At 44.7% G+C, this 23,940-nt stretch overlaps 1 protein-coding gene across 10 annotated transcripts in view; it reads left to right on the top strand.

The window, feature by feature from the left end:
- The window catches only part of LOC137346547 (protein CASP-like), a 734,295-nt gene that overhangs the window by 599,255 nt on the left and 111,100 nt on the right, over nucleotides 1-23,940 (top strand). For 7 of the 10 annotated variants that reach the window (XM_068010023.1, XM_068010027.1, XM_068010026.1 and 4 more), the window contains one exon: nucleotides 22,157-22,345. The exons of the other annotated variants lie outside the window; for them this stretch is intronic. In XM_068010023.1, coding sequence (XP_067866124.1) covers nucleotides 22,157-22,345 — 189 coding nt within the window. The remainder of the gene's footprint in view (nucleotides 1-22,156; nucleotides 22,346-23,940) is intronic. 10 annotated transcript variants of the gene reach the window in all.

The following is a 23,940-nucleotide window of genomic DNA, read 5'->3' on the forward strand; positions in this document are numbered from 1 at the left end:
GTGGTGTTTGGAGTGAAACCTGGGGTCCAGTAAGACATGATGAGCACTGTTGGCCTGGACCTGAGTGGGATGCTGTGGAGAGAAATGGATAAAGGGCTGAGGTACAGAGTATTGGAGGGAAAAGAACAAGATGACTTTGGGCTTGCAATAGTGAGCTGAACAAAATTCTAGGTTATCAGAACTTGATGGCAGAGAAATGGGTGTGGAGTCAAGAGTCGTCGTGGAGAAGTAGATTTGGGTGTGGCACATACATGTGGCAGCAAATGATGCCATCAAGGGGGTAGGAAAATAAGGGGGCATAGATGGAGCTTTGGGACACTGTCAAGGTGACTGCGTGGAGGATGAGAGAAATCATTACAAGAGATGTTAAAGTAGTGCTATTGAGTAGTGACAGCAGAAGAGAATGGAATGGTCAGTTGTGTATCTAACGTGCCTTTTGTTGGTCAGTCACATCTGCAGATTTCTGTGTCATAGTTGCACCTGATTGGCTGCAATTGCATATTTATATAAAATTACAACTGAACAGAGGTTCAGTACTTATAGCTCATCTTTCTATAGATCGCAGTCACTTGTGTATTTAAAATGTTGGCTGCTGGAGGCTCGTCTTTTCTGAGAAACCTAGGGCTTGGGTTTTTGGGACTTGCTGGAGCTATCACTCAGGTTTCAACAAAGTGACGGTCTACTTGCCAAGAATGCATTTATGTCTAAAGCTCCCAAATTTATCTTGCTTTATAGGAAGTCTTTATTTTCACAGTGTAGTTATACTTTCTAAGCCTTCTGTGCTCTCTGTTGACAGAATAGCAGTGATAGCTTTCTGGAAAAGGTTATTTAGAAGTAGAGCATGTGACTGGAATTTGGGGTTTTTGTGTAAAATCCTTAAAACAAGGACAAGTGTGAACGTATCAACTTTTCTCAGGTAAGTTTGGTTGAAAACAGGCAAGATGCTACAAAGAAAGTTTTCTTTATTTAGTAAATTCATCATGCTACTTGTGTGACATTACATTTTGCAATTGTTTAATTTTTTTGATTTCACGAATGATTAGAGTAACTATATGTTTTTATTTATGTGTATCTGAGAGAGAATTCAGAAATAACCAACCAAAGGTTAAGTGGCAGCTGGAAGGACTGTTAGATTTGGAAGGAGGTTCTGAATAAAAATTTAAACAAGTTTAAATAAGTAGTACTTGTGTTACTCAGAATTATTAATAAAGAAAAATAGGTGTGACATGGTTTAATATTTTTAGGTTTTATGTTTTTCTACCAGTCTTGGGTAAGTAAAAAACTTCATTTCCAGGAAACAATTAGAAAACAATTATTTCACTGTGTCTTAGTGTATCTTTCACTAACTTATTTCCAGATCCTTTTGATGAAAGGCCCATTGAAAAGATTTCTAAAGAGAGATACGATGCAGTGATTGGATGGTTCCCACACATCAGCAACCCACCCTGCTAATTGCATAACTTCTGACTCACCATGAGCAGCAACACAGGGGTTTTGCTAATGCTGTTGCTTTTCTTATTTCTTTTCCACAATTTTGTTTCCCCAGTTTTATCTTCATTATCCTGTGGTATTCACTTTTCCTGTAGTCCTGTTTTTTCTTGTCTATGTTAACTTAATTTTCCCAATAAAACTTGCCAATACCAAACTTGCCAATACGAGCATCCTGAGAGTCCATTCACAGTAATGGTAGGACCTTGACCCAAAAGCTTATTATCTGTAAGGTTTCCTGGTAGTTATTTGTGCCGTTTATACTACAACCTTTCCTGCTGGAGGATCCGTTTCCCCTGTTCTAACAGTTATGCATACTGGATGGCCAATATCTTTCACCAATTCTTTTTGTGATTTGGATCAATTTATCTCCCTATTGACACTGTTGGTGACTTTGTTAAGGATGGTACAATAGGGGCTAGGTGCTCTCCAGCCATTATTCAGTGTGAACATTGAAAATGAGTATTAGCAGGGTATCCAACTGTGGGAGCTGGCACAGCCAAGTCTGAACCTGCCTCCATAACGTTTGCACACTTGAACTTCTAGTAGAGGTCATTAGAAGGCAATCAAAGGTGTGGGCTAATATTAGAGTCATATCCCCTCCCTAAACCAAAGATGCTGAGGCCAACAATAGCACCCTCTACCACAGCTCCTGCTGAGATCAGCAAAGCCTATCCAGTCTGTGACCCTCTGAGTCCGTATAGGACGGCTACTTGCTGAATCATAGCAGTTGCAATTTATGTTATATATTCACTTTGTATCTGTGAATAGAACTGAGGAGTAAATGATTGAAGTTAAATTTTTAGTCTTTTTTTTTAAAAATGATAACACTAACAGTTGAAGCGACTAGGAAGAAACTTCTCAAATATTAACATTAATCTCTGAATCACCCTAGAGTACTTGTCACTTCCTAATTACCAGGGCTGTTTAAAGGCAGAATCTTTCAGATAGAGCCCATTAAAAGCAGTAATTGAGATTGTTGTCTGAGAGAATTGTTTCGACCTGCCTTATTCAGGCACACTAAATTTTGACAACATTTTACTTTTCAATTTGCACATTTTTATTCCTTGATTTGATGCTGAATGCTGGCAGGTAATGTAGATCTGTTTTATATATTGTATGTGTGTATATGATACTTTGTATAAGCAAAGTTGTATGTTGCTTTCTGCCATTGAATTACACAATCAAAACCAAATACCATGAAAATAATGAACATTTAAAAGGAAATGTTGGAAATACTTGAAGTTTGACAGTTTTGAAACTCATTGCTTGCAAATCAGCATCCATTTGAAAGCACAATGTGGTGCATTTTCTGAAAATAAACAAGGAAAGCTGTATTTGAATTTCTTTTCAGATTCTGAATATATTTGCTGCCCTTGGAAATGGGGCCATACGCAGCCTTAGGCTATGATTAGCAGCAGCTCAAACCACTGGCTTACTGAAATGTGCTTCTGATAGCAATGGCCCAGGGATTCCGCAGCAGATGAATGAAAGATGTGGTGAAAACATGTGCGGCACAAGGGTTTATTCCCCAGGAAATAAGGAGAAGGTACTGCGTAGATTGTTCCAACACTTTTTATCTTTGGGAACTTGAAAACAGTTCCTCTGGAACTCATCAACATTCAGAACAGATAATATCTAAAACGCAAACTGTGCAGTGATTACCGGTCAGAAGAAGTTCACATAGTCATTAACAAGAAACTAAAAATAGTGCCTGAGTCATCTGATGATTTTTTACTTCACAATAAAAGCAAGAACACTCTTAAGCAGACAATGCTGATGAAAAGTAGTCCAGCTTTTATCCAGCTGTTAAAGAACAATGGAGGAACAACAATAGGCTTTCTATAATGTAGTCACATCTCATTCCAAAATTGTAAGGAGCAGCAATGAATTTGTAGGTTTTGTCATTAAAGTTTGATTTATTGGAGCTCCAAGTTTCCTTATTGATGTAATGTTACTTCTGGTGAGATGAAGTGTTGGCTATAATGAGAGGTTTGTAATAGTTTCATGCTAAAGCTGCCTTAGAATAGGGCATTGTCAATACTTCTGATCATTTTACTTTCCCCTTAGTGTTGTTTCTTTTCTGTTTTCCTTTTACCACATTTTCTCTGTTGAAGAACTTTTGTTTTCATCACTTGGCAGTGACCAGTACTGAAAACAGTCAAAGTTGAATAAGATTAAGATCAAAGATCCCTTATAAGTAGTTCATGAAAAGTTCACAGCTTTCTGGCTTGCTTCAAGAAATGTGATCTGGTAAACATTCATCCTTATTTGGAATGTAAGAATTTTTAGGAATACAAAAAAGATATATTCCCAATAAACCCATCTCTTTTTGCCAAATAATCCCTATCTACTCCGTTTCTCAGTTTCCCCTATGATTCCTTTATAATCTCTAGAATAATGTCTGTTTGCTTCCTGATCGCACTTATGATGCTTGCTTCAGTGGCCTTCCTTGGCAACTTGTCCCCAATTCTATTGCCTTATGTATGAACACATGTAGTCGACTGCCGCTACTCCTATTGCCCTAGCTTTTACCTTTTGTTTTTAACTCTTTACCATAATGAACAGTTTTCCTGGATCATCTTTGTCCATTTTCTTTATCTCCTTGAAAGCAGTAATGAGGTCACCTCAAAGTCAATTGTCAAAGTAAAAATAAGCACAGTTTCCTGAATCTTTCCACATAATCTTAGAGTTATGGTCACTATCCCCGAAATGCTCCTCCACTGACACTTCTACCTCTTGTTCAGCTTCATTCCCTAGGATTAGGTCTCTTCTGTTGTAGGACGTTCTACATACTGGCTCAAAAAGCTCTCCTGTATGCATTTTAAGAATACGCCCCTTTAAGTCTTTTACACTAAGACTATCCCAGTTGATATTAGGTAAATTGAATTCCCCGACTATTATTACCCTATTATTTTTACACCTCTCTGAGATTTGCCTACATATCTGCTCCTCTATCTCTCCCTGACTGTTTGGAGGCCTATAGTACACGCCCAGCCAAGTGATTGCCCCCTTTTTGTTTTTATGTTCTACCCATATGGTGTCATTTGAGGAACCTTCTAAGATATCATCCCTCCTTACTGCAGTAATTGACTCCTTGATCAACAGTGCAGTGCCGCCTCCTCTTTTATTCCTCCCCTGTCACGCCTGAAGATTCTATACCCTGGAATATTGAGCTGCCAGTCCTGCCCCTCCCTCAACCATGTCTCTGTGATAGCAACAGTATCATAATCCCATGTGCTAATCAATGCCCTCAATTCATCTGCCTCACCAGTAAGACTCCTTGCATTAAAATAGATGCAATCCAGCCTTGCATTTTTCACTTGTGCCTTAACAGGTTTATATTTGCTCTGCCTTCCAGGCTGACTCAGTTTCTCTTCTATATTTGACTGTGTATCAACCCCTACAGTACCTCCACTCTGTATCCCATCCCTCTGCCAAATTAGTTTAAATGTCCCCCAACAGCATGAGCAAACCTCCCAGCAGGGAAGTTATGATGGAGCTGTATAAAACGCTAGTTTGGCCACAGCTGGAGTACTGTGTACAGTTCTGGGCACCACACTATAGGAAGGATGTGATTGTACTGGAGAGGGTGCAGAGGAGATTCACCAGGATGTTGCCTGGGCTGGAACATTTCAGCAAAATGAAGAGAGACTGGATAAGCTGGGGTTGTTTTCCTTGGAGCAGAGAAGGCTGAGTGGGGACATGATTGAGGTACACAAAATTATGAGGGGCATTGATAGGTTAGATAGGAAGAAACTTTTTCCCTTAGCGGAGGGACATAGATTTAAGGTAAGAGGCAGGAGGTTTAGAGGGGATTTGAGGAAAAATGTTTTCACCCAGAGGGTGGTTGGAATCTGGAACACACTGCCTGAAGAGGTGGTAGAGGCAGGAACCCTCACAGCATTTAAGAAGTATTTAGATGAGCACTTGAAAAGCCATAGCATACCAGGCTACGGGCCAAGTGCTGGAAAATGAGATTAGAATAGTTGGGTGCTTGATGGCTGGCAGGGACACGATGGGCCAAAGGCCTGTTTCTGTTCTGTATAACTTTATTTGGGTTGGTAATGACCCACTAACTGGCACTGGACTGTTTATTTTCCTTAAAACAATTTAATGATTGCAGTGTTTAAAAATGGGTGTGGCAAAAATTACATCCCTTCTGCTGTATGTTGTTGGTGTATAAACAGCAAAATTATGCGTTAGCTGATCTTTGAGAGAGCTTTTCATCTTGCTGCCTCGTTATGAAACTAGCATAGTGGATCGACCCATTCAAGAAACTGCCTATTCTCATTCACATTGATTTCAGAGAAGTGAAATTCGGGCAGTCAATCCGTGACACTAGTTCAAAATCTCTCTCTCTCTGTCTAATTCTATTTCTGCTCAAATGTTGAGAGTAATATTTAATTCAGATTTAGTGAAAATGATCAGACTGATCTTCAGGAAAGTAATCTGAAGGGATTATCATTAATGCGACTCTGATTTAAAAATGAAGTAGCTGCAAAAGTCAGGTTTGCATCCTTTTGTTAATTTTGCTCATTGGTCACATTTTCTTTCAAAGTGCTATTGTTTAGAAAATGAGCACTAGCGATATCACTGAAAATATTTAATTGGAAGGATTACTAAGCCAAGCATTGAGATAGTGCTCAGTTAAACACGCAATCCCTGCACTTATTACTAAATTTTATTATTGATAATTATGCACCCTAATAGTCAGCTGTTGTAACTCCTTCAGACACCGTAAAATCATCCAAACTCATTTAAATAAAATAATCAGAATTTTAAAGCATTATTTGTAACTCTTTTTAACAGTTCCATTTTAAAAAAGATTCTTCATGTTGTGCATTCACAAGTCACTGACAGAATTCTTAATTTTAAAATAAACATGCCGGTTCTGTTCCGTTTAAAGATATGTAATTAAAACACAGTGGCCCCAATTCTAACCTAATGTACTCAATGAGAACAGGTCTGATGCCTGATAAAATCAGGGCTAGGATTTCTGGTTTAAATTCAGTAATTTGTCAGATGTTACACATTCAGCCTTTGCCACCTTTCTCCAACTTGACTTACTTCCTAGCAGCATGAACTGCAGAACTCAGTGTTGTAGAAACAGGCAGCTCATCTTCCAAACCATGGTTGCGAAATTGAGATCATCTGTGTCTGCTTTTTTGGCACCAGGAGTGCCCTCAGATCTTTAAAATGGCATTTGCGTTGCACTGGATGCCATATTGCTGAGCGTGTTAGCATGCGCAGTAAATGGCAGATCTTGATGTCAATCAGCGTGCAATCCTGATTTGACATCAGTGGTGCCGTTTTGGAGCTCAGTGCTCCAGCTAGCTCCATCTCTTAACCTTGCACAGTGGAACACACCTTTAGCAGCAGGAAGGACTACCCGTCCCCGCCCACCTCCACCAACGCTATTGAAAAGGATCGTCATTACATACAGGTTGGTTGCTGGTTGATTTTTTTGGATGTTGGTTCCATTCTAGTGTTTAGCTATTTTTATAGTTACTTTAAGTTGCAGAAGATTACAGGGAGTGGTGTGGCCGGTGCTGAAGGAGTTTTTGCTTGCTTGGAGAATGGACAAAGGCCACGCAGAGCAGAATAAGTTGCTAGAAGAGGGAAAAGGCCTCTCAGTACGTGGCCATATCCTCTCAGGGTGTTCAGAAGCAATTCTCCTCCCTGAACCTCAGTAAGGAACAGTGTGTGGGATGTCTCCGCTTCAGTGAGGGCATCCTTACTGTAATTTGCCACCTGCTGCAAAAACAATTGCAACCTCAGAGCAAGGCAAGGACCAGATTGCCAGTGGCTGTGAAGATGACTGTGGCCATTAAGTTTTAGGCATCTGGTTTCTTCCAGGCTGGAGCTAGAGATATATGCAGCATTTCACAGTTTGCTGTCCACTGTTATGTAACTGATGCTCTCTATTCATTGGGAGCTAACTGTATTTCATCCTCTCTTGCCAGAGAGAAGCAAGTGGAGAGAGCACGACGTTTCACGAGGATTGTAGGCTTCCCCATGATGCAGGGTGCCATCGACTGCACACACATTGCTTTGTAGGCGCTGCATGTTAACGCAGTTTTAAACCGCAACTGTAAGGGATTTCATTCTGTCAGTGTCCAGCTCGTGTGTGACCAGATGCAGCGAACCATGCAGATCAATGCCCAAGATGCTGCAGCAGTCACGATAGCTTCATTCAGCAGCAGTCGGTTGTGCCAGCTGCGTTTGAGCCATAGTGACAAACTGAAGGGTGGCTTCTGGACAAGGGCTACCCCCGGCATGGCTGATGACTGCAGTACGCAACTCATGCACATGTATGCAACATGCATACAGAGTAAGCTGTGCTGCCTCACGAAATGTGATGGAGCAGACTAATGCTTCAACTGCCTGGAGAAGCCCTGCAGTATTCAACAGTGCAGGTATCAATATTCATCATGTCTGCTGCATGCTGCATACCTCGCCATCGTGAGGGGGCAGCCCTTGTCACCAACTATATGGCAGCCAACTGAGGAGCAGGGGTAGGAACTGGAGCATGAGGAGGAAGAAAGGAGGCAATCTCGGCAACTCCTTTCTGGCCAGACTGTCAGTGAAGAACTCATCTGATTGCAATATCAGTAACCCCAACCCCAATTCCCCATTCACCAACAGTCCTACATTTTACCCTCCCTCTGTCACTGACCATCGCAGCATCCACTTGGCCGCAATGCAAAAATAAAAACCATCACAAAGCATTTTAAACCAAATGTATAAATTAGATGATTCCATATTGCATACTAAAATGAACTAATCACCCTTGTGCATTCCCTTAGTGCTTGTCCTCCTAGCGCTGCTATGGGGTGCTACCCTAGTGTCTGCAGCATGGTTGGTGGAAGGCTGCTGACTTTCAGTGGAGACGAGTGAAAATTGCCTTAGATGATGAATTTAACCAGCTCTGAGCTTAGGAGGACCTGCTACAGACTGCATCATCACAGCATGGATGGTAGCAGTCTGTGCTGGCTGGATGATTGGCAACAGCAAGGGCACTGGTGAGGTGGCAGTGGTAGGAGGACAAATGCTTTCTTCCTGTCAGCCGACAGCAGGCTTGTACCTCATGGAGCCACTGTCACTCCCCTAGGGCTGTGCTTTGGCAATCCTAGTAATCTGTTGCAGGATCGATTTCTGGACTGTTGTGACACCCTTTGCACATTAATCCACCGCCATGATGGCAGCAGTCTGAGCCTGCATGGTAGCAAGCTGACCTTGAATGACAGCATTCTGAGCTTCCACTGCAGCAATCTGACGGTTGGCTGCTGCTTGTGCTGCCATGCAAGTTGCGCTATAGGCCATCAAAGGCTGCGTTGTGGTTGGGTATGCAAGTGTGCGAACAGAGTTGGCCACCATTTTCATGCTGGGAAGAATGGATGCAAGCTCTGTGAAAAGCCTGGTGGTGGTTGCTCTCTGCTCTTTGAAATTGACCATAGACCTTCTGACAAGCTTCCCAATGCACCAAGCATACCTGTTAGGACCAGGTGAGGAAAGGATCTAGGGGTTCCCTCTCAGCCTTTGCCTGGTTTATCCGTAACCGGGTTTATTTTTTAAAAACACCGTGTTTTAGCTCCCCCTCAATGAACCCTTGTTCACCACTTTCCAATTGTAAGGCAAAGAAATCAATTAGGCAGGTTTTCTTTGATTTAAACAACAAAGATGGAAGTTTATTAATCTTAAACTCTAATTCGGGTAACGGCTATGAATACGCGACGTGACCACGCTAGCATTTTTTTAAAAAGTTATTCTTTCATGGGACGTGGGCGTCGCAGGCCAGGCCAGCATTTATTGCTCATCCCTACTTGCCCTTGAACTGAGTGGCTTGCTGGGCCATTTCAAGGACATGCAAGAGTCAACCACATTGCTGTGGATTTGGAGTCACATGCCAGACCAGATAAGGACAGCAGATTTCCTTCCCTAAAGGACATTAATGAACCAGATGGGTTTTTACAACAATCGACAATGGTTTCATGGCCATCATTAGACTAGCTTTAAATTCCAGATTTATTAATTGAATTCACATTCCACCTTCTGCTGTGGTGGGATTCGAACCCATGTCCCCAGAGCAATACCTGGGTCTCTGGGTTACTAGTCCAGTGACAATACCAGTATGCCATCGCCTCCCCACATGCATATGCGATAAACACACACAGACCGAGACAGAAAAAGGGGAAAAGTTTGAGGCAATAGATGGGTTTCTATTTACTGTCCTTTGAGTTTGATGTTGAGTCTTTGGTTGCCGGTAAATCTAGCTGTTCGTTGTGGCCCAGTGCATGCTTTAACTTAATTCGATGTAGGAGTCTTTTATCTATTGAGGTTTACGTGTCTTCAGTGGGTTCGGAGGCTTGTGAGAAAGCAAGAGAGAGCCATCCAGGAGAGAGGCTGTCTTGTTCCAGGTTCAGTTACAAATCGGCAGTCTGAATTCAAACTGCCCTTTGTCTAGCTCAAGAAGCCTGGACCAGTCGGTTAGTCATGTGACCAGCTGGTTTAACCACTTCTGCATTTGTGGATTCCAAAGCTCTCGGTGGGGAGAAGGGCATTGGGGGTGTAGTGCTGTCTCTTGTCCCGACACGATGTGGATCACGATTGCCCAGCCCAATCTCTGTTACTTGAATCAGTGAGCAATTCTTTTGTGTCTCCAAGCACTGTCTCTTAGTATGCAAATATCCTCCAGCCAAGTGTCTGGTGATCTCTTTTTAAACAAATAATTTCTTCACTCCATAAAAATAATGTTCATATGATGAAATTAATATGCCTCATTCTTGGCAGGTTGGGGGTCTTCATGACAACAGCCATCAGCATCCTTCTGTATGCTGCCCCATCAAAGCATTTATCTCAGTCTTTTGCAGCAGAACTCGTGTGCAACCTTGCCCTCTGGCAAACTGGCAGCTGCGCCATCCAAGCCCCCTGCCCTGGCTGCAGGTCACTCGTGCCCGTGTCTCACCAGGTGCATATCCCACCTCTGTGCGATCCTCTAAATTACACGCAATGTCAGTACCTGAGTTGGTGGCTGTGAGTGTGAAATTGAGTAATGAAATTGAGTTCATCGTCACTGTCTGCTCACTGTTTTTCCACTGCCTGGACAAGTTGCAGTTTTGTGTATCTGAAAGGAGCAAGGCAGATGGGTATGATTGTAGTGTGGGTAAGCGATGCATGTTTACACCACCTGCAGGTTATGAATCAGAAGAGATTGTGAGATGAGGGAGAACTGGGATGTGAGAGGGAGGATTAGGTAATAGGATACCATCATCATCAGTGGTTTCAGCCGCGCCTCTGGCCACGCCCTCGGCATTTGGGGTCTCAATAGAGACTGTCTCCTCCATGGGGATCAGGACAGGCATATGCGCTTGTCGCCTGCTTTTGCTGCCTCCAAGTGTATGCCACTTGGTCCTGCAAAAGAGAGGGAAGTGTGCCAGTGAGTGTTGTGCATCAGTTTCGCTGATGTGGCTGTCATGGTGGAAGAGCTGGCAGTAGTGCAACCTGTCAGATGTGGGTGTGAGGCTTGAGCAGTGCTAACCATGTGAGGGTGTGGTGGAGTATATGAATGTCAGGTATGAGTCTCGATTGGAGTTTGTTGGTAAGTGAGTGATGGGGGTGTGCTGAATTGAGCAGTGTCTGAGGTGAGTGCTGCATTTGGTGGGATATGGCATTTGACCATTCGTGAGAGGTCATTGGACTTCTTGCAGCACTGCATCCAGATCAGGGCTAGACTGCTGGCGTTAACCTCCACAGCTGTCAGCTCCCACTGCCTTCTGAATATGAGTCTGATCCCCTGCGGAGAGAGAACATCTCGCCTCCTTTCCATCTCCTCCACCAAGCCTCCAGTGCAGTGTCCAAAATTTTGGAACTCATTCTCTCCCATGTTGCACCATTATTCAATGTTTCCCAGGTCAGAATCACTGCCAGGGCTTGCTAAAGGTACCTCCCCTGTAAGCAGTGCAGGCTAGCTTTGAATGCTGCTAGCCACTCATGATATTGGTCTCCTGGTGATGCATCCAACTGATCAACACCACAGTTAGTGCTGGCTGGATGCTGGGAACGCTGATATGAGCAAGCAACATGTTGGCATTTTGTCTGCATTGCAGTCAATGGCCACAAGTTAATTGCACATGGAGATTCCCATGTCCATTTTTGGGGGGCTATCAGATTTACCCCTCAGGTTTCTTATGAGTTTAAAACAATTTATTGTATAATATTAGTACCTAATATGACGCCAGTGATTTTCGTTTGGGCGACCGGACAGAATTTGAAAGACTACACTGCGCAGAGCTCAGGCCTTGAAAGTCAACTGGAGAAGGCAGCGATGCTGTTGCACTAATATTGGATAGAGAAGGTAGCAATGGTGGTGCAGTGCTATTGGATAGAGAAGGTAGCAATGGTGATGCAGTGATATTAGATGGAGAAGGTAGCAATGGTGATGCAGTGATATTGGATAGAGAAGGTAGCAATGGTGGTGCAGTGATATTGGATAGAGAAGGTAGCAATGGTGGTGCAGTGATATTGGATAGAGAAGGTAGCAATGGTGGTGCAGTGATATTGGATAGAGAAGGTAGCAATGATGGTGCAGTGATATTGGATAGAGAAGGTAGCAATGGTGGTGCAGTGATATTGGATAGAGAAGGTAGCAATGATGGTGCAGTGATATTGGATAGAGAAGGTAGCAATGGTGGTGCAGTGATATTGGATAGAGAAGGTAGCAATGGTGATGCAGTGATATTGGATGGAGAAGGTAGCAATGGTGGTGCAGTGATATTGGATAGAGAAGGTAGCAATGATGGTGCAGTGATATTGGATGGAGAAGGTAGCAATGGTGATGCAGTGATATTGGATGGAGAAGGTAGCAATGGTGGTGCAGTGATATTGGATAGAGAAGGTAGCAATGATGGTGCAGTGATATTGGATAGAGAAGGTAGCAATGGTGATGCAGTGATATTAGATGGAGAAGGTAGCAATGGTGGTGCAGTGATATTGGATAGAGAAGGTAGCAATGGTGGTGCAGTGATATTGGATAGAGAAGGTAGCAATGGTGGTGCAGTGATATTGGTTGGAGAAGGCAACAGTCAGGAGTAGTGTAGGGATATTCGATGAAGAAGGAAGCAGTCAGAGGTACTGCATTGATATTGGATGGAGAAGGTAGCAGTCAGAGGTGGTGCAGGGATATTGGAAAAAGACGGCAGCAGTCAGTGGTGGTGCAGGGATATTGGATGAAGACGGCAGCAGACAGTGGTATTGCAGTGATATTAATGAAGAAGGCAACAGTCATTGGTGGTGCAGTGATATTGGATTGAGAAGGCCGCAGTCGGTCGTGGTGCAGTGATATTGGATGAAGCTGGCAGTAGTCAGAGGTGGTGCAGGGATGTTGAATGCAGAAGGCAACAGTCAGTGGTAGTGCAGGGATATTCGATGAAGGGAGCAGTCAGAGGTGCTGCAGTGACATTGGACTCAAGGCAACAGTCAGTGGTGGTGCAGTGATATTGGATGAAGAAGGCAGCAGTCAGTGACGGTGCAGTGATATTGGATGCTGAAGGCAGCAGTCAGAGGTGGTGCAGTGATATTGGATGGAGAAGGCAGCAGTCACGAATTGTGCAGTGATATTGGATCCAGCACACAGCTGTCAGTGGTGGTGCAGTGATATTGGATGCTTAAGCAGCAGTCAGAGGTGGTGCACTATTATCGGATCCAGAACACAGCAGGCAGAGATGGTGCACTGATATTGCATGAAGAAGGCAACAGTCACTGGTTGTGCAGTGATATTGGATCCAGAACACAGCAGTCAGAGGTGGTGCACTGATATTGCATGAAGAAGGCAACAGTCACTGGTTGTGCAGTGATATTGGATCCAGAACACAGCAGTCAGTGGTGATGTATTGATATTGGATGGAGAAGGCAGCAGTCAGAGGTGGTGCAGGGATATTGGATGAAAAAGGCAACAGTCAGTGGTGATGCAGTGATATTGGATGAAAAAGGCAACAGTCAGTGGTGATGCAGTGATATTGGATGAAAAAGGCAACAGTCAGTGGCGGTGCAGTGATATTGGATTCAGCAGGCAACAGTCAGTGGCGGTGCAGTGATATTGGATGAAAAAGGCAACAGTCAGTGGCGGTGCAGTGATATTGGATTCAGCAGACAACAGTCAGTGGCGGTGCAGTGATATTGGATTCAGCAGACAACAGTCAGTGGCGGTGCAGTGATATTGGATTCAGCAGACAACAGTCAGTGGCGGTGCAGTGATATTGGATGAAAAAGGCAACAGTCAGTGGCGGTGCAGTGATATTGGATGAAGAAGGCAGCAGTCAGAGGTGGTGCAGTGATATTGGATTCAGCAGACAACAGTCAGTGGCGGTGCAGTGATATTGGATTCAGCAGACAACAGTCAGTAGCGGTGCAGTGATATTGGATTCAGCAGACAACAGTCAGTGGCGGTGCAGTGATATTGGATGAAAAAGGCAACAGTCAGAGGCGGTGCAGTGATATTGGATGAAGAAGGCAGCAGTCAGAGGTGGTGCAGTGATATTGGATGAAGAAGGCAGCAGTCACTGGTGGTGCAGTGATATTGGATGAAGAAGGCAACAGTCGGTAGTGCAGTGCGATTGGATGGAGATGGCAATAGTCAGTGGTAGTGCTGTGATATTGGATGAAGAAGGCAACAGTCAGTGGTAGTGCAGTGATATTGGATGGAGAAGGCAACAGTCAGTGGTAGTGCAGTGCGATTGGATGGGGAAGGCAACAGGCAGTGGTGGTGCAGTGATATTGGATGGAGAAGGCAACAGTCAGTGGTAGTGCAGTGATATTGGATGGAGAAGGCAATAGTCAGTGGTAGTGCTGTGATATTGGATGAAGAAGGCAACAGTCAGTGGTAGTGCAGTGATATTGGATGGAGAAGGCAACAGTCAGTGGTAGTGCAGTGATACTGGATGAAGTAGGCAGCAGTCACGAATTGTGCAGTGATATTGGATCCAGCACACAGCTGTCAGTGGTGGTGCAGTGATATTGCATGAAGAAGGCAGCAGTCAGTGACGGTGCAGTGATATTGGATGCTTAAGCAGCAGTCAGAGGTGGTGCACTATTATCGGATCCAGAACACAGCAGTCAGAGGTGGTGCACTGATATTGCATGAAGAAGGCAACAGTCACTGGTTGTGCAGTGATATTGGATCCAGAACACAGCAGTCAGAGGTGGTGCACTGATATTGCATGAAAAAGGCAACAGTAAGTGGCGGTGCAGTGATATTGGATGAAGAAGGCAGCAGTCAGAGGTGGTGCAGTGATATTGGATGAAAAAGGCAACAGTCAGTGGCGGTGCAGTGATATTGGATGGAGAAGGCAACAGTCAGAGGTGATGCAGGGATATTGGATGAAGAAAGCAGCAATCAGTGGTGGTGCAGTGATATTGAATGAAGAAGGTAACAGTCAGAGGTGATGCCGGGATATTGGATGGAGAAGGCAGCAGTCAGAGGTGATGCAGGGATATTGGATGGAGAAGGCAGCAGTCAGAGGTGATGCAGGGATATTGGATGGAGAAGGCAACAGTCAGAGGTGATGCAGGGATATTGGATGGAGAAGGCAGCAGTCAGAGGTGGTGCAGTGATATTGGATGAAGAAGGCAGCAGTCAGAGGTGGTGCAGTGAGATTGGATGAAAAAGGCAACAGTCAGTGGTGGTGCAGTGATATTGGATTCAGCAGGCAACAGTCAGTGGCGGTGCAGTGATATTGGATGAAAAAGGCACCAGTCAGAGGTGGTGCAGTGATATTTGATGAAGAAGGCAGCGCTCAGAGGTGGTGCAGTGATATTGGATGAAGAAGGCAGCAGTCACTGGTGGTGCAGTGATATTCGATGAAGAAGGCAGCAGTCAGAGGTGGTGCAGTGATATTGGATGAAAAAGGCAGCAGTCAGAGGTGGTGCAGTGATATTGGATGGAGAAGGCAGCAGTCAGAGGTGTTGCAGTGATATTGGATCCAAAATACAGCAGTCAGAGGTGGTGCAGGGATATTGGATGAAGAAGGCAGCAGACAGAGATGGTGTAGTGATATTGCATGAAGAAGGCAACAGTCAGTGGTGGTGCAGTGATACTGGATGAAGAAGGCAGCAGACAGAGATGGTGCAGTGATATTGCATGAAGAAGGCAACAGTCAGTGGTGGTGCAGTGATATTGGGTCCAGAACACAGCAGTCAGTGGTGATGTATTGATACTGGATGAAGAAGGCAGCAGTCAGTGGTTGCGCAGTGATATTGGATGGAGAAGGCAACAGTCAGTGGTTGCGCAGTGATATTGGATGGAGAAGGCAACAGTCAGTGGTAGTGCAGTGATATTGGATGTAGAAGGCAACAGTCAGTGGTAGTGCAGTGATATTGGATGAAGAAGGCAACAGTCAGTGGTAGTGCAGTGATATTGGATGTAGAAGGCAACAGTCAGTGGTTGCGCAGTGACAATGGATTCAGAAGGCAACAGTCACTACTTGTGCAGTGATATTGGATGAAGAATGCAGCTGTCAATGGTGGTGCAGTGATATTGGATGATGAAGGCAGCAACTAGAGTTGGTGCAATGAAATTGGATGAAGAATGCAGCAGTCAGTGGTGGTGCAGTGATATTGGATGGTGAGGGTAGCAGTCATTGGTAGTGCAGTGATGTTGGATGAGGAATGCAGCAGTCAGAAGTGGTGCAGTGATATTGGTTTTAAAAGGCAGCAGTCAGTGGTGGGGCAGTGATATTAATGAAGAAGGCAGCAGTCAGTGGTGGCACAGTGACAATGGATTCAGAAGGCAACAGTCAGTGGTACTGCAGTGATATTGGATGGAGAAGGCCACAGTCAGTGGTAGTGCATTGATGTTGGATGGAGAAGTCAACAGTCAGTGGTAGTGCAGTGATATTGGATGGAGCAGGCAACAGTCAGTGGCGGTGCAGTGATATTGGATGGAGAAGGCAAGAGTCAGTGGTAGTGCAGTACGATTGGATGGAGAAGGCAACAGTCAGTGGTCGTGCAGTGATATTGGATGGAGAAGGCAACAGTCAGTGGTAGTGCAGTGATATTGGATGGAGAAGGCAACAGTCAGTGGTAGTGCAGTGATATTGGATGGAGAAGGCAACCGTCAGTGGTAGTGCAGTGATATTGGATGGAGAAGGCAACAGTCAGTGATAGTGCAGTGATATTGGATGGAGAAGGCAACAGTCAGTGGTACTGCAGTGATATTGGATGGAGAAGGCAACAGTCAGTGTTAGTGCAGTGATATTGGATGGAGAAGGCAACAGTCAGTGGTCATGCAGTGATATTGGATGGAGAAGGCAACAGTCAGTGGTAGTGCAGTGATATTGGATGTAGAAGGCAACAGTCAGTGTTAGTGCATTGATGTTGGATGGAGAAGGCAACAGTCAGTGGTAGTGCATTGATGTTGGATGGAGAAGGCAACAGTCAGTGGTACTGCAGTCATATTGGATGGAGAAGGCAACAGTCAGTGATATTGGATGGAGAAGGCAACAGTCAGTGATATTGGATGGAGAAGACAACAGTCAGTGGTAGTGCAGTGAGATTGAAGATGTCAGCAGTCAGTGGCAGTGCAGTGAGATTGGATGAAGAAGACAGCAGTCAGTGGTAGTGCAGTGAGATTGGATGAAGGAGACAGCAGTCAGTGGGAGTGCAGTGATATTGGATGAAGAAGACAGCAGTCAGTGGTAGTGCAGTGATATTGGATGAAGAAGGCAACAGTCAGTGGTGGTACCGTGATTCTGGATGGAGATGACAGCAGTCAGAGGTGGTGCAGTGAAATTGCATGAAGATGGCAACAGTCGGTGGTGCAGTGATATTGGATGAATATACCAGCAGTCAGTGGTGGTGCAGTGATATTAGATGGAGAAGGCAACAGTCAGAGGTGGTGCAGTGATATTGGATGGAGAAGGCAGCAGTCAGGGGTGGTGCATTGATGTTGGATGGAGAAGGCAGCAGTCACTGCTATTGCAGTGATATTGGATGAAGAAGGCAACAGTCAGAGGTGGTGCAGTGATATTCGATGGAGAAGGCAACAGTCAGTGGCGGTGCAGTGATATTGGATGGAGAAGGCAAGAGTCAGTGGTAGTGCAGTACGATTGGATGGAGAAGGCAACAGTCAGTGGTCGTGCAGTGATATTGGATGGAGAAGGCAACAGTCAGTGGTAGTGCAGTGATATTGGATGGAGAAGGCAACAGTCAGTGGTAGTGCAGTGATATTGGATGGAGAAGGCAACAGTCAGTGGTAGTGCAGTGATATTGGATGGAGAAGGCAACAGTCAGTGGTAGTGCAGTGATATTGGATGGAGAAGGCAACAGTCAGTGGTAGTGCAGTGATATTGGATGGAGAAGGCAACAGTCAGTGGTACTGCAGTGATATTGGATGGAGAAGGCAACAGTCAGTGTTAGTGCAGTGATATTGGATGGAGAAGGCAACAGTCAGTGGTCATGCAGTGATATTGGATGGAGAAGGCAACAGTCAGTGGTAGTGCAGTGATATTGGATGGAGAAGGCAACAGTCAGTGTTAGTGCATTGATGTTGGATGGAGAAGGCAACAGTCAGTGGTAGTGCATTGATGTTGGATGGAGAAGGCAACAGTCAGTGGTACTGCAGTCATATTGGATGGAGAAGGCAACAGTCAGTGATATTGGATGGAGAAGGCAACAGTCAGTGATATTGGATGGAGAAGACAACAGTCAGTGGTAGTGCAGTGAGATTGAAGATGTCAGCAGTCAGTGGCAGTGCAGTGAGATTGGATGAAGAAGACAGCAGTCAGTGGTAGTGCAGTGAGATTGGATGAAGAAGACAGCAGTCAGTGGGAGTGCAGTGATATTGGATGAAGAAGACAGCAGTCAGTGGTAGTGCAGTGATATTGGATGAAGAAGGCAACAGTCAGTGGTGGTACAGTGATTCTGGATGGAGATGACAGCAGTCAGAGGTGGTGCAGTGAAATTGCATGAAGATGGCAACAGTCGGTGGTGCAGTGATATTGGATGAATATACCAGCAGTCAGTGGTGGTGCAGTGATATTAGATGGAGAAGGCAACAGTCAGAGGTGGTGCAGTGATATTGGATGAAGATACCAGCAGTCACTGGTGGTGCAGCGATATTGGATGAAGAAGGCAACAGTCAGAGGTGGTGCAGTGATATTGGATGGAGAAGGCAGCAGTCAGGGGTGGTGCATTGATGTTGGATGGAGAAGGCAGCAGTCACTGCTATTGCAGTGATATTGGATGAAGAAGGCAACAGTCAGAGGTGGTGCAGTGATATTCGATGGAGAAGGCAACAGTCAGAGGTGGTGCAGTGATATTGGTTGAAGATACCAGCAGTCAGTGGTGGTGCAGTGATATTAGATGGAGAAGGCAACAGTCAGAGGTGGTGCAGTGATATTGGATGAAGAAGGCAGCAGTCAGAGGTGGTGCATTGATATTGGATGAAGAAGGCAGCAGTCAGAGGTGCTGCATTGATATTGGATGAAGAAGGCAACAGTCAGTGGTGGTACAGTGATTTTGGATGGAGATGACAGCAGTCAGAGGTGGTGCAGTGAAATTGCATGAAGATGGCAACAGTCGGTGGTGCAGTGATATTGGATGAAGAAGGCACCAGTCAGTCGTAGTGCAGTGATATTGGATTCAGAAGGCAACAGTCAGTGGTGGTGCAGTGATATTGGATGAAGATACCAGCAGTCAGTGGTGGTGCAGTGATATTGGATGAAGATACCAGCAGTCAGTGGTGGTGCAGCGATATTCGATGAAGAAGGCAACAGTCAGAGGTGGTGCAGTGATATTGGATGGAGAAGGCAGCAGTCAGGGGTGGTGCATTGATATTGGATGGAGAAGGCAGCAGTCACTGCTGGTGCAGTGATATTGGATGAAGAAGGCAACAGTCAGAGGTGGTACAGTGATATTCGATGTAGATGACAGCAGTAAGAGGTGGTGCAGTGATATTAATTAAGATGGCAGCAGTCAGTGGTGGAGCACTGACAATGGATTCAGAAGGCAACAGTCACTAGTTGTGCAGTGATGTCGGATGAGGAATGCAGCAGTCAGTGGTGGTCCAGTGATATTGGATGAAGTAGGCAGCAGTCAGTGGTGGTGCAGTGAGAATGGTTTCAGAAGGCAGCAGTTAGTGGTGGTGCAGTGATATTGGATGGAGAAGGCTAAGGTCAGCGCTGGTGCATTGATATTGCATGAATAAGGCAACAGTCAGTGGCGGTACAGGGATATTGGATGAAGAAGGCAGCAGCCAGTGGTGGTGCAGTGAGATTGAATGAAGAAGGCAACAGTCAGAGGTGGTGCAGTGATATTGGATGAAGAAGGCAACAGTCAATGGTGGTGCAGTGATATTGGATGAAGATGGCAGCAGTCAGTCGTAGTACAGTGATATTGGATGGAGAAGGCAACAGTTAGAGGTGGTGTAGTGATATTGGATGGAGAAGGCAACAGTCAGTGGTGGTGCAGTAAGATTGGATGAAGTAGGCAACAGTCAGAGGTGGAGCAGTGATATTGGATTCAGAAGGCAACAGTTAGAGGTTGAGCAGTGAAATTGCATGAAGAAGACAACAGTCAGTGGCGGTGCAGTGATATTGGAGCAAGTCGGCAGCATTCAGAGGTGCTGCAGTGATATTGGATGGAGAAGGCAACAGTCAGTGGTCGTGCAGTGATATTGGATGGAGAAGGCAACAGTCAGTGGTCGTGCAGTGATATTGGATGAAGAAGGCAACAGTCAGTGGTAGTGCAGTGATGTTGGATGGAGAAGGCAACAGTCAGTGGTCGTGCAGTGATATTGGATGAAGAAGGCAACGGTCAGTGGTAGTGCAGTGATGTTGGATGGAGAAGGCAACAGTCAGTGGTCGTGCAGTGATATTGGATGGAGAAGGCAACAGTCAGTGGTAGTGCAGTGATATTGGATGGAGAAGGCAACAGTCAGTGGTAGTGCAGTGATACTGGATGCAGTAGGCAGCAGTCACGAATTGTGCAGTGATATTGGATCCAGCACACAGCTGTCAGTGGTGGTGCAGTGATATTGGATGAAGAAGGCAGCAGTCAGTGACGGTGTAGTGATATTGGGTGCTGAAGGCAGCAGTCAGAGGTGGTGCACTATTATCGGATCCAGAACACAGCAGTCAGAGGTGGTGCACTGATATTGCATGAAGAAGGCAACAGTCACTGGTTGTGCAGTGATATTGGATCCAGAACACAGCAGTCAGAGGTGGTGCAGTGATATTGGAGCAAGTCGGCAGCATTCAGAGGTGCTGCAGTGATATTGGATGGAGAAGGCAACAGTCAGTGGTCGTGCAGTGATATTGGATGGAGAAAGCAACAGTCAGTAGTCGTGCAGTGATATTGGATGAAGAAGGCAACAGTCAGTGGTAGTGCAGTGATGTTGGATGGAGAAGGCAACAGTCAGTGGTCGTGCAGTGATATTGGATGGAGAAGGCAACAATCAGTGGTCGTGCAGTGATATTGGATGGAGAAGGCAACAGTCAGTGGTCGTGCAGTGATATTGGATGGAGAAGGCAACAGTCAGTGGTACTGCAGTGATATTGGATGGTGAGGGCAGCAGTCATTGGCCGTGCAGTGAAGTTGCATGAGGGATGCAGCAGTCAGAAGTGGTGCAGTTATCTTGGTTGTAGAAGGCAGCAGTCAGTGGTGGCGCAGTGATATTGGATGGAGAAGGCAACAGTCAGTGGTAGTGCAGTGATATTGGATGGAGAAGGCAATAGTCAGTGGTAGTGCAGTGATATTGGATGGAGAAGGCAATAGTCAGTGGTAGTGCAGTGATATTGGATGGAGAAGGCAACAGTCAGTGGTACTGCAGTGATATTGGATGGTGAGGGCAGCAGTCATTGGCCGTGCAGTGAAGTTGCATGAGGGATGCAGCAGTCAGAAGTGGTGCAGTTATCTTGGTTGTAGAAGGCAGCAGTCAGTGGTGGCGCAGTGATATTGGATGGAGAAGGCAACAGTCAGTGGTAGTGCAGTGATATTGGATGGAGAAGGCAATAGTCAGTGGTAGTGCAGTGATATTGGATGGAGAAGGCAATAGTCAGTGGTAGTGCAGTGATATTGGATGGAGAAGGCAACAGTCAGTGGTGGTGCAGTGATATTGGATGAAAAAGGCAGCAGTCAGAGGTGCTTCGGTGATATTGGATAATGAAGGCAGCGGTCAGTGGTGCTGCAGTGATATTTGAATGATGAAGGCAGCGGTCAGTGGTGCTGCAGTGATATTGGTTGGAGTAGGCAATAGTCGGTAGTGCTATGATATTGGATGAAGAGGGCAGCAGTCAATGGTGGTGCAGTGAGATCATCTGATTGCATTGACAATTCCTTCTTTAAGCCTGCTACACAGACTGACCAGCCTGTCTTTATAATAATACTTCATTGCATTCAATGGAAACAGCATGTAGATGAGAGTTTGAAGCTCGCCTTTGTTTATTTTGGCGGGCACTGCCATAGTCACTTACTCCCCTCTGGTGATTGTGGAAATAGGATTCAACTGACTTAAAAATTACAGTTCCTACAAACTCATATTTCCCTAGTTTGACAGAAGTCCTCGTTTGATTTAAGAATTTTCAATGGAAAACTGCAAAATGTTTTTTGTATAACTGGTAAAATGTAGCTTTGTGCCTCAGTAGGCTGATTGTTTTCTGTGTCCCACGAACAGGCCAACGTCTGTTTGGAGAGACCATCCTTGGCCTGACACAAGGTTCCGTGTCTGATCTGCTGGCACGGCCCAAACCCTGGCACAAGCTGAGCCTGAAGGGAAGGGAGCCTTTTGTCCGCATGCAGCTCTGGCTCAATGACTCAAGCAATGTTGAGAAGCTGATGGACATGAAACGAATGGAAAAGAAAGGTAAATGAATCAACATCTTAAACTGAACTTTGGTGGACCAGTCCTTTGTTACAATTTTAAGTCACAGACTGTTTAATATGCTTTTTGCATTCTCCATTGTTTATGTCCATGAACTGGTAAATCTTTCATATTTTGTGAAAATATCCATTAAATTCCGTCTGCTTCCTTGGTCTTTTGTGCTTTTAGTTTTGTAAATGCAACAGAAATGTTCACTGATGATGCACAGTCAAGGTAGTTTGCGCCCAAATTGGAATATATACTATTCAAGGAGAGGGTGCACTTGATCACTAATTATCCACTCTTGCTCCACTCCAAGCCTGTCTCCAGAGACACTTAATGTCACATGACACTCCAGCTTTCCCAGGTGGCAGGAGAGGAGGGAATTGTTGGATTAGGGAGTGGTTCCATATTTAAATATGTACTTTAAGCATGATTAACCTACTTTACTGTTCAAATTTGGTTTTGAATTTGTTGACGTTTTCAAACACAAACACTAAACGCCTTAATTTCATTCTGAGAATAATGTATTTTGCTCGGAGTGGGAACAAAAAATAGTTTGAGCTTTTTGGCTTCTGGTGTCTTCAGTTAATCGACATAGCAGCTACTTATTACCTCTAGTCTGAACAAGCAGAAATGATCTTGCCATCGTCTGTGTGAGCATTAAACGTTCTTTTGCATTGCGGCTTTACAGTTAAGCCCATGCCTTTTCTAACTTGGCATCTCCACAAAAGTTTGCAAATTTGGTATGCTGAGTATTGAAATAAGAGCATTAATGCTTCGCAATCAAATACCTGTTCCATTTTCATGGTCCTATTATATTCAGCAAGGGGCTAACAATTCAAATCTAAATTTTAAACAATAAAGCTTTGGGGAGTGAAAAGGAAATTAGAGATCAGTGTGTTTTTTTAAGTCAGTGGATGGTTATGCTTCTTCTTTGATAGGTTTAAAAAAGGCAGTCACCCATTGAGGAGATTTTTTTTCAGGTATAATGTACATTTTCACCTGACCTCACGAAGCGCAGCTGTATTTTGTGAAACTATTAACAAGTGATGGAGTGCCACCTACTGGACTGGTTTTAATGGACATATACTCAGAGTTGCTCATCCAGTGGTGCTCAGTTGGTCTGTATCAGAAAGCTGGGACTGCGTTAACTGGCTGATGGGATGCATCAAAGAAAAATCTAATGGGGGGGCGGGCGGAAAATTACTTTCACTTAAATAGAAAGAAGCAAATTTTTCCATAAATGGATTTGCAAATGAAATAATCTGTGGGAATTAAATGTTGCTTTTGTTTTAAAAGTGTCACATGAAAGGTACTCAAAATGTATGGTGTTATTGTATGCTTTTATTATTTAGTTTTTGCTGTGGTAGCTGAATGGTTATAGTCCTGGTGGTGTACATTCTGATCTGGCTATGGCAATTTGTGAAATTGAATTCATTTGTGGACTAGCACAAGGAAAATAACCAGGAAAACTTCTGGTGTCATTGAAAACCTGACTGGCTCATTACTGGGAGAGAACTTGCCAACTCTACCCCACCTGGCCATATTGTTGACACTTAATACCACTGGGGAAGCTGTGATACTGCTTTGCCAGT

This window comes from Heterodontus francisci, chromosome 30 (assembly GCF_036365525.1).
Source record: "Heterodontus francisci isolate sHetFra1 chromosome 30, sHetFra1.hap1, whole genome shotgun sequence".
NCBI classification, from domain to species: domain Eukaryota; kingdom Metazoa; phylum Chordata; class Chondrichthyes; order Heterodontiformes; family Heterodontidae; genus Heterodontus; species Heterodontus francisci.